Genomic DNA, 11122 nt, shown 5'->3' with positions numbered 1-11122 from the left:
ATATTATCAAAAATACTTATTGTCTAGCGGCAATAAACAAATATGACATTTCACAAAAAACTACTTTTAAATTGATAAGAAATAATTTCTTTCATATTCTGTCTGCTAGACCACAAGTACCAAACATGTTTGGAAACAGCTCATTTTTACTAATCTAAAAATGTAACAAACTACAGGTTGTTACATTCGAAACAATTGCCGCTAGACATTAAATATTTTTGATAATATTGTTAATTTAACTAATGAAGAATGTTACGCATTACTTTATGAGCACACACAAAACTATTTTATTTTGTCCACCCTGTACCAATTGGAATCAACATGTGATACATTTTTGGCATCAGCTCAGCTAGAGTAATCCGAAAATTGAGACAAAATGGGGGTGTTCTATTCCAAAAAACTGACGGTGACTTTCGGAAAGCACAAGAAGAAACTAAAATTCAATGTTTCGATATCTAAATTTGACATTTCAAGATTTGTAATCAATTATTAGTTATTGAATATTGTTATAATTCATTAAAATTTAGTTTTCCAAACATCGAATTTTAGTTTTTTCCTCTGATTTCTGAAAGTCACAGACCACTCTCAGAGTATTCATTTTAGGTATAGGGTTTGCTTAGATAACTCCACTCTTTTTATACATAGATTCGACTGAAATGATAAAAAATATAGGTTCTAATTCGAAAATCTTGAGTTTTGATGAATTTCATTTGTAAAATAGAAAATGAAAATGGTTGTCACTATTTTTTCAATATTCTGCTTTATTCTTCACGCTTCTGATAATGCTATAATGATTATTCTATATACACACGAGAAATCACAACTTGATCTGAAATATAGTCATATAAATATTGGATTTTTTTTTCAGTATTCTTTTTAAATTTCTATGGTTCTGATTATGTGATAAGCTTTACATTTTGAACGAAGCTTGCATCTCGTGCTGACGTTCATCTTCATCTCAAAATTATTCTTATTCTATTCATGGGAGTGAAAGACGATAAAGATAGAATAACATTTATTATATCAGTCAGTGAATTACATAAGTATAATTTATTTACAAAGACATCAGCAAATATATTTATATCTTTCGTACAGAAGCGGCTCATTCAAAATTCCATAAATTCTATCTACAATACATATCAAAATATAGTATTTACATTTATCATCAAATATGAGGGAGATATGTACACTTCATAATATAACAACCAAAAACAATAGGTTAATAAGAAATCAACTGAAATTATTCATCAGTTATCATCTGCAACAAGGAACTCGAGAAATATATAATATGAGCAGTAACCTTACACTATAAGAAAAATAATATTTCAAATTCAACAACAAATCACAATCCGAAATACAACAATGTTACAAAAAACTCCTGGATGTCCTTTAGGCTTTTCAAAGTATCTATATGTATACCTGAGAAGTTAGTTCAAATGGAAATTCTCCTATACACTTCCTAATTTTTCAGGACAATGAAGGTAAAAGGTTTGAATAAATACGAAACAAAACATTGAACACAATAATGTTGAAATTGGATTCAACTGTTGATATGTTGAAAATTGACAATTTTTTTTGCAATTCCGAAGGATTCCTATAAAAACTCCGGCACTGGAAACTTCCAACTCAACATTAACTGATGAAAGAGTGAAAATTCGAGAAATTCCAAAGTTTTCCAATTATCGAAGAAAATTAGAAAATTTTTCTGATTTTTAGATCCATCGAACGAACACACTATATTTTCTTAATCTACATTGGAGGGTTTAAAGATCCTTTCAGGAATAGGAAAGTTCAATTTATACTAAAATACTCTATCCTATGAAAATATTCAACTATCTATGGAAAAATAGAAGAGCGTATGGCTGGAAATATCTTATACTTTTTTTTTAAGCATCTGAAAGCTCTAGTCGACTAAAGAGTCATTTTAAAACAGTTCTGCGTTACAACAAATATGTATGTTCATCATGTTTAACAATGAAAAGGTATCTGAATGGTTCAGTGAAATCTATCCCAATTTCAAAATCAGTAACATTAGAAAATATATACCGGTTGTCCCAATTTCAAGTGTTTTTGAATTCTGAAAATTGGGATTATGATATTATTCGATATTGTCAAGCTCAAATGTTTTTGCGACCTAAGTACTTCCAGTTATACAGGGACTAAGAAGATTTTTTTCTTCAATTTTTCTCCTCGAATAATATCGAGTTTTCCAGAATTATTATCTTCATATCCTGTTAAACTGGTAGTATTTTGGTAGCGAATATATTTGAGCTTAATAGAGAATATCGAATAATATCGTAATACCACTGTTTTCGAATATGATCAGTTTTCCAGAAACTTTAACTTGGGACACCTTGTATATATTTGATGTAGTTGAATGAATAAATCGTGAGGTTCAACAATTAGAGTAAGAATAATGTTAATAAGAAGTTTTATCACAACTAAAATCCAAAAATGTCCAATATAAAAGATGTAATACTCGAAATATATAAGTCTGAAAGAATGAGTTAACATATTTCGATAAATATAACTGCCCTAATATAATACTGCTTTCTTTCGATCTCCTCGATTTCGTCGATTTATTTCGACAAACTACCGCTACCCCAAAATTTAAATTCACCCAGACGAAAAACTCCACCTAAGAAGAAAAAGTCGAAATAGAAACACAGATATTTACAGAAATTGTGCTCTAGTGGAAATGCATTCGAACAGTTTCGATTCGTTACCTCGGACAAAAGATCAACGACATCAATGATTATTATTGAACATTTAAACGGCAATATTTCTGTTTGAAATAAACTACCATGAAGACAGTCCTTGTTCTCTGTATCACAGAATGAATCTGTAATATGAAGAAATTAAATTTGCGCCGATTATCATCTTTTTTCGGTCAATATACATTCAGGTTGACTCTGTTAATGATTCAACATAAAAACAAGTATTTAGCAATGACCTACATATCGATGAATTCGCAAATATTGCACCAATTCGAATTCTACAGAATTTGTACAAGTCCGACATAATGAACAGCCCTATTTAAATGTAGGTTCTATAACAGCCACAAAACTGTGCTTAGTCGTTTGATTGGTTGAAAAAGAGCCCACCCAATTGACTAGATTCAATATTCAACGTATGTATGGATTAAGCACATATACAATTCTCCATCAGCATAATGAAGGAGTACAATCGACATTAATTATATTTAATACTTAAATAATCTGCATATACATATATCTCTATTTGCAATAAATAATCTGATCCAATCCTTTATCCTGTATTACTCTTTCTCTTCAAATCATCTACCTATATTAAAAAAGCACCGCATTCGATGACCAAAAAAAATGTGTAGCATTCCCAAAAAATATTTCGAAAATTATTCTTGATTTAAGGGAATACACTGCCTAATTACTAACTTCTGCCACTATATTGACACAACAACTCTTACCCTGATACACCAAATAGTGATATGTGCGAATAATTTCAAAAAATTTTCTGGGAAAAGAAGATATTCCATAGAGAAATGAGTATTTTGAATGAATCAGATGATTTTGTGAGTATTCTTTTGTAAATATAAAGTTGATTTGAGTCATCAACAATTATTGTCCCTCCACTTTCTACCTAGCCTTTAGAAAATTGAATATCAGTCTTATACATTCCAGTGGCGTAGGCGAGTACCTCCCTCCTGTTGAATTCCTTTTTGGAAATTTCATTTTCAGACGAATTCAGTCATTTCACGGTTCATTCGTTTTTCATTACAATTCAATTCTTGCTAGAGACTTTTTCTTGAAATCTCTGAAAAATCAATTTCCAAAATTCCCTACGCCACACCCTTCACATTTTTAATTAAAGCCTTCTTTCCCTTTTTTTTCTATCTGAAATCCTTCATTCACGTATGAAATACTACATACAAGAATAAAGGATACCGTTAAAAAACTAAAAAAAATCAATAACATCTTCATATTTCACGTCAAAAAGCTTGGCATATCAATGGTCCAAGTACGAAGTTGAGGAACTGACCTAAATTTCAAACCATTTGGTTCAATTTCTGAATAGTTGTGAATTCTTAAGAATCAAGATTTATTCTAAGTCAGTCTTGAATATCGTCAACTAACGCTTACGTTTACTGAGACTTCTTCAGCACAGATAGCTGATGGGTGAGACTATCTTCGTCAGAAACAATCCTTTTCTTCATTGGAGGCCTGAGATCTTCTCTGTATTTCTGAAACAAAGAAAAACCTATATCATCAACAAGTCCTAAAAGAACTCGATAACGTTAAGAATGTTAAATATTGATTCAGAAAGTGCACACTTACATTCTTCAGGCTCTTCTCCATTTCCAACATCCTTTTCAAGGTATCGAATACAGAAGGGCTTCTTTTCCATTCGTCATTGCTAACAACCACATTCATGATGGGGGCACTGAAGGGATGCCTCACAGGAGTTGCAGGTCTCATCATCACTTCTTCCTTTTGCCCTCGCATAATTTTTTTAGGTTCAAGAGAAACTGGCTGAACAGTGGTTGATGCTGGAACCTTGATAACTGGACCCTTATCAGCGCCATCTCTACTCTTCAGTTGAGTTTTAGGAACGCTGCTAGTTATCTCATCATTCTGGACATTCGAACGCTTGTAGTTTTCATGTATATCATGTCGGTATTCATTCTGCTTCTTTTTGTTCTGTTTGTTCCTGTAGTTTCTATTCTTGAGTTTTTTCAAATCTTGTACTTCCTTGTCTTCTCTTTGGTGATAGGGAGGAAGTCTAGTTGCTGGGATGTCTTGCCATTCGTTATCGTAATCCAGGTAATCCATGTATTGTTTGTTCGCTTGATTGTTATAGGTGTTTTTATGTGATTGAGCGAGCATTTTTTGAAAATAAGCCATGCTCGCCTTATCGTACTTATTGAAATTGTTGGCAGCGTAATCTTCGTTTTCGTAGAGCATTTCGTGTCCTATTGGTTGAGATTCCTCTCTTTCCTCTCTCTGAACTTCCTGCAGAACTTCATCTTGGAATTCTTGAGGATCCATACCATAGTAATAGCTGTCATAGTTATCACTCAAATCCGATACTGGCTTCTGGTAATATGTAGGTAGTACTTGGTATATGTCGTACTTAGAAGTACGAGGGTAGTACACAGGGTAGGTTTCTTGAGGATAGTAGCGATAGTAGTCGTCCAGATATGATCTGCTGTAAGGGTAAATATTGTAGTAGCTGTAAGGACTTCTTTGGTCTCGAATGACAGGGTTGTAAGCTGACCATTGATAACCATGTCCACGGTTGCCAGAGCTATACCCTTGTCCGCCATAATATGAAGCATAAGCCGCTTCTAGTGAAGAAATCATAGGTAGCCATATCAAGAAGTGGAACATCTGCAAAAAAAGATTTTTTTCGTTTCTTTCTGATTTGGAATATGCGGATAATATTATTACAAAAAGAATATATTGACTTGAACCTGTTACATGGTAATAAATGTTGTTTATTGACCTGAAAAATGTGAAGAAGGGTCCGTGTTTCTTGTTACCATGGCGATGAGTAAGAAATATAGACAATCTCAAGGACATCCGACAAGAGTTGATTACGATTATTCTAGAAGAGTGGATGGATGTGACAAAAGTATTCAAACAGAAATACATCAAATGGATTATTGATCTGGTCTGGTGCGTCGTTTGCTGTTAGCGTCTTCAACAAGTTAGCAACAGGTATAAGCCTCAGCAATTCATAGCGGTGACAAGAATTCATGTTGAACTTCATGGGATTGTAAGTATTCCTACAGGTTTTTTGGCATCATTTCAATTTAATAGCTTTTATAAGAGTTTAATTCAAGAAATGTCTAGGGTGTTCTCCATTCATTAGATGTAGATTATTAATAAATTGTTTTGATGTGAGAAATAGCGAATTGACTTTGGATATGTTGAGCATAGACATGTATTTTCATTATAATGTTTCACCTTATAAGTTTATCTAAAGCTTTCATGTTCAACAAGGGTCGACAAATCGCTCTAAAGACGTCATGAATAGGTAAACACTTCATGCCAGACTATTGACGTAAATAGAACAAAATCGATACAACTCTTGATGCTAAACGATTAATACTTTATGCGTTTTCTTCGGAATTATTTTTAGAACACAAACACTCTTTTGGTTTACGGTGCTTCATTGAAAGGAGGATCAAAGTTTATTTCTTTGGGGAGAGAAAGACAGCGCGTCAACACTGAATAAAGTTTCTCACAAAAATTAATCAACTGCTGAAACTTTTAGGGTTGCGTTTACCTTGATAGAGTTGAGGGTAGAAAGCACATTGAAAGTCGGCATCTTAGACAACATACATATGGACGTTCTGAAGTGCGCGGACGAAGAAAAAATGGTAGTAAAAGATTTTAATGATTCGGTTATTTTCTTTTCACGATTTTTGAACCAAAACAAGATATTTGGTTGTTTGAAAAAAATTTTGAATGAAATGATCGTAGAGAATTTTTTCGAAGAATACGAGTTTTTTGAAAAAGATCAATATGTGGAATATTGACAGTAATAGGTATAATTTGAAAGTAATTTTTTGATTATTTTTTGGATTATAAAATTTTCAAAAATTATTCAAATTAAAAATTTTCGAACAAGGTTATACTAAGTTTAAGATTCTTGAAATATATTATTGATAAGACAATCTTACCATATTCCTGTGAATCTCACGTAGGTATTTCAACACACTAAGAAGTTATCAGTACCGACTGTCGGTGATGAAATGATTCCCCTTTAATAACCACCCCTATTTATAAGAATGTATTCCCCTCTTCGTTCACCCACACGTTATCAATGAACTTGGTGCTTGGTGGGGATGTGGAATAACTGAATTGCGACAGCACACGGTATTGGTAGCACGTTCAACAAGCTGTTCGCGGATTGGTCACTTCTCCAAGGAAAATATTGATCCAGAGGATACTACGGATGCGCCAAATTTTTCAGAGAAACATCTTTTTTCAAGGCATTTCCGGGCTATGCCCAAATTTTCAGTTTCCATTCATAAACGTAGCTCTGGAAAGGATTACCCGACGGACTACAGGTTGTTCTGGATGACGTCATCGTCTAGAATTCTACTACTCATAAAGGATATCATGATTCATGCAATCGGTTCTAACCCCTATAGTAGTCTGTATGTCTAAAGCAACATAAAGTCTGTGCAGATCACATTTGTTTTGTTAGAGAAGTATTTTTCGATTTTAAAGAACCGTTTCTTGTCTTACAGGATACTAGTAAACTCTAGCAACTCGTAACAAAAAGAATATGTTACAACTTTGCTTTCGAGGCTTTATTGTAAAAAACTGGTTATACATTTATGATTCGAAGTATTGTCCATCGCTGGCTAATAATTTCTTACATCTTTCGGGCAGTGTTCGAATCCAGTGTTGAAAAAACTGGTCATCTTTTGGAGTGATCCACGAATTGATAAAATTTTTTACTTCTTTATAAGACCGAAAATTGCTGGTCAGCCAGGCCGTATGCCATTCGTCGAAACAAGTGATGGTCCAAGGGAGCAACGTCTGGAGAATATGGCGGGTGGGGTAGGATTTCCCATTTCAACGTTTCCAAGTATGTCTTGACCACTTTCGGTACACATAAAATCACTTTATCATGTCTCTTGTTGTATCGCGGCCGTTTGTCTTTCAATGCTCGGCTCAAATGCATTGATTCCGTTCGATAACGATCGCCTGTGTTTGTTTCAGTTGGTTTTAACAACTCCTAATATACCACGCCGAGCTGATGCCACCAAGTACTGAGCATGACCTTGGAAACGTATATGTTCGATTTGGCCGTCAACGTGGAAGCATGGCTGGGATATCCCCATGATTTTCTGCACTCGGGAATATCGTATTGAACCCATTTTTCGTCTCCACCCACAATGCATTGCTGAAACCCCAACTCGTACGGCTCCCAATTTCCTTGTTTCTGAATCATTGCCATGACTTTCAGGCTTTTTGAAATTTCTTGTTGGTCTCTCCCAATGATCCTTCCAATTCTTGTTGCGTTTGACACGAGTCTTGATCAAGTAATGCCTCCAATTCTGCATCTTCGAAAACCTTCTCTCTTCCACCGCCATGCTGGTCTTCGACGTGAAAATCACTGTTCTTGAAGCGTTGAAACCATTCTCGGCACGTTCTCTCACTAATAGCGGCCTCACCATAGGTATTTGAGAGCATTCGAAGAGCCTCAGCCGCAGATTTCTTCATATTAAAGAAGAAAACCAAAACCTCCCTGCACGAGAATTTGGCTCTTAAGCTGACATGTTTAAACGAGAATAACTTAAAGATGCAGACATAAATCGATTAATATTTCGATGGCGTTAAGTTAACAAATACCTAAGCTTATTATATGACATCTACGATCTAATTATTTCGACTACCACTTACGGCTACAGCCATCTATTGCAAAAAGGCGGAAGCAATGTTGAACACCCAATATGTATATCTAATGAGTTGATTGAGCGTGAAATAAAAAGCACACAAATATGAAATTAATAAATTCATTAATTCTCCAAGTAGTGTAAACAAATTGATTTCTTGTCAGACACAAATATTAATAAAAAAGTCACTTCGAATCAGTAATAGACAGCCAAATAAATATTCCGATGAAATACATTTTTTTTTTCGTTTCCTTCCAGCAAACTCATTATTGGATTACGATGCAACGGAAACGGAACCAAAACACGTGTCAGAAAAAAAAATCGAAATGCCGAACGTGATTTAAACAGGATTTTCCTTTTCCACAAACGAATATGCTGGAAAGAAAAATGTTTTTTATGTACACCACAATCGACACGTGGCACCCTTGTTCAGAAGTTGTTGGTAGGTGGGCTTTAAGCATGGATTTCAACCCACTTTTGGTGTTTCCTATTCAGGTAGCTTTTCTGGAAACGGAAGCTCTTCGGTTGAATATGAGAATCATTCGTGAAAATGTTCATTTTTTTGCTGTGCTGTTCAACTTGGGATGGGCATGTGTCATATAAATGTTTTCTCTTTGTGTTATTATTTTCATTGATGTAAAACAAATTTTTTGTTATCGCTATTAAAACTAAGGTTTTGGATTGATTCGACTATGTAGATCAAGAAAATGCTTGCAGTTGGGCGATTAGTAGATTATTCCAGAAATCATAGGTGAAAATCTGAAACTTTCGAAAAAAAACTTGATCATATTCCCGAGGATGCAACTTCTCCTGGACGTAAGCTACCCCTTGAAACCTCACTATGTTTCAGATCAGAACACGATGTTCAAGAAACGTTTTTATTTGAGGGGTCTGTGACAAATAATAAAGGAGATTTTTAGAGGCAAATTCAATTTTTTTCCAAATTTCGAGTTCAAATTTCTTCAAAATCGTGAGCTCTACAAAGAATCGGTGAGCGGTGCCAGAATTGACGATCTCTGATTAGCCGAATTTCAATCTCACCTGAAAAATTTTTTGTCCAAATATTTTCGTAAAATTTTCCATACCTAACCCTTAGCAAATTTAAAAAAAAATAAAAATTCCTTCATGGGAGAATTGTATCATCTTATTGATTGATTCGACTATGGAGATCACGAAAATGCTTTGCGTTGGGCGATCGGTAAATTATTTCATAAATTATAGGCAAAAATCTGAAATTTTCAATGAATTATAATTTTCCCGAAGCTGCCACTTCTTCTGGAGGTGGGGTACGCACTTGAAACCTCACTATGATTTAGAGCGGAACTTGTAGTTTGAAAAACGTTTTTATTTGGCGGTCTGTGATGAATAATTCAGGAGATATAACGATTTTTAGAGGCAAATTCAATTTTTTTCCAAATTTCGAGTTCAAATTTCCTCAAAACCGTGAGCTCTACGAAGAATCGATGAGCGGGCCAAAATTGACGATCTCTGATTAGCCGAATTTCGATCTCACCTGAAAAATTTTTTGTCCAAAAATTTTCGTAAAATTTTCCACACCTAAGTAACCCTCAGAAAATTTAAAAAAAAATAAAAGTTCCTTCATGGGAAAATTGTATCATCTTATTGATTGATTCGACTATGTAGATCACAAAAATGCTTTGCGTTGGGCGATCGGTTCATTATTTCATAAATTATAGGCAAAAATCTGAAATTTTCAAAGAAAAAATTGATAATTTTCCCGAAGCTGCCACTTCTTCTGGACGTGGGCTACGCACTTGAAACCTCACTATGATTAAGAGCGGAACTTGTAGTTTGAAAAACGTTTTCATTTGAGTGGTCTGTGGTGAATAATTCAGGAAATATAACGATTGTTGAAGGCAAATTCAATTTTTTCCCAAATTTCGAGTTCAAATTTCCTCAAAACCGTGAGCTCTACGAAGAATCGGTGAGCGGTGCCATAATTGACGATCTCTGATTAGCCGAATTTCGATCTCGAAAAATTTTTTGTAGAAAAATTTTCCAGTACAGTACCTATTTTCAATTGTTTTCCCAGTTCTGGGTAGTGGAAGAACTGCCTTCAGAAAAAATAAATAATAATAGTAATTTACGTAACAAGTCCAGAAAATAGGGTTTTTTGGACGAATAGACAAAATTCCAGGACGAGCGTAAGCGAGTCCTGGAAGTCTGTGAGTCCAAAATAGTAATTTACGTAACAAGTCCGGAAAATAGGGTTTTTTTGGACGAATAGACAAAATTCCAGGACGAGCGTAAGCGAGTCCTGGAAGTCTGTGAGTCCAAAAAAACCATTTTCGGGCGTGTTGCGTACAATATTTTTTCGGCAACCATGTAAAATAACACTATCGCTGCTGCTTTCCATATTTTATTGCGATTGCGATCGAAAATCATGCAAATTTTTGACAACTAATTTCATATGAACTGTCAGCCGTTATCTCGGTTTCTATGGATTCTATGATTCTTTTCCGGCCTAGTCCGGGAAGTACGTACTTTCCGGACTAGGCCGGGAAATGCTACTTTCTCAGAGAAAAAGCGTCCGGGAAGTGAGCACTTCCCGGACGGTTGCCGAAAAAATATATTATCCTTACACGGAACTTTAATTCCTTTTCACGAATTTTGAATTTTTTCATCGATACTCACTGCCAAGTCCTTGCGGGTGTTCCATTAGAAATCCTCAGGACCTGCTTGAGGGAAATTTCAAATAGGATCTGGGAC

At 34.7% G+C, this 11122-nt stretch overlaps 1 protein-coding gene across 1 annotated transcript; it reads right to left on the bottom strand.

Annotated features, from left to right (window-relative positions):
• Positions 1 to 1000: 1000 nt before the first annotated feature.
• Positions 1001 to 6737, bottom strand: LOC123684060. Its single transcript, XM_045623162.1, has 3 exons — positions 6665 to 6737; positions 4314 to 5366; positions 1001 to 4219 (listed from the first exon to the last, which is right to left on the bottom strand). The coding sequence occupies exons 1-3, from the start codon at positions 6665 to 6667 to the stop codon at positions 4121 to 4123; spliced, it is 1155 nt and encodes a 384-aa protein (XP_045479118.1). The 5' UTR covers positions 6668 to 6737; the 3' UTR covers positions 1001 to 4120.
• Positions 6738 to 11122: the final 4385 nt, after the last annotated feature.

Source organism: Harmonia axyridis, chromosome 7 (assembly GCF_914767665.1).
Source record: "Harmonia axyridis chromosome 7, icHarAxyr1.1, whole genome shotgun sequence".
NCBI lineage: Eukaryota > Metazoa > Arthropoda > Insecta > Coleoptera > Coccinellidae > Harmonia > Harmonia axyridis.
The sequence above is the reverse complement of the archived record's forward strand: the minus strand, read 5'-3'. Positions and strand labels throughout refer to the sequence as shown.

Coding starts and splice junctions, on each gene's coding strand:
- LOC123684060 (XM_045623162.1), bottom strand. Junction 4,220..4,313: donor TGGAGAAGAGCCTGAAGAAT/GTAAGTGTGCAC, acceptor TCTTTGTTTCAG/AAATACAGAGAAGATCTCAG.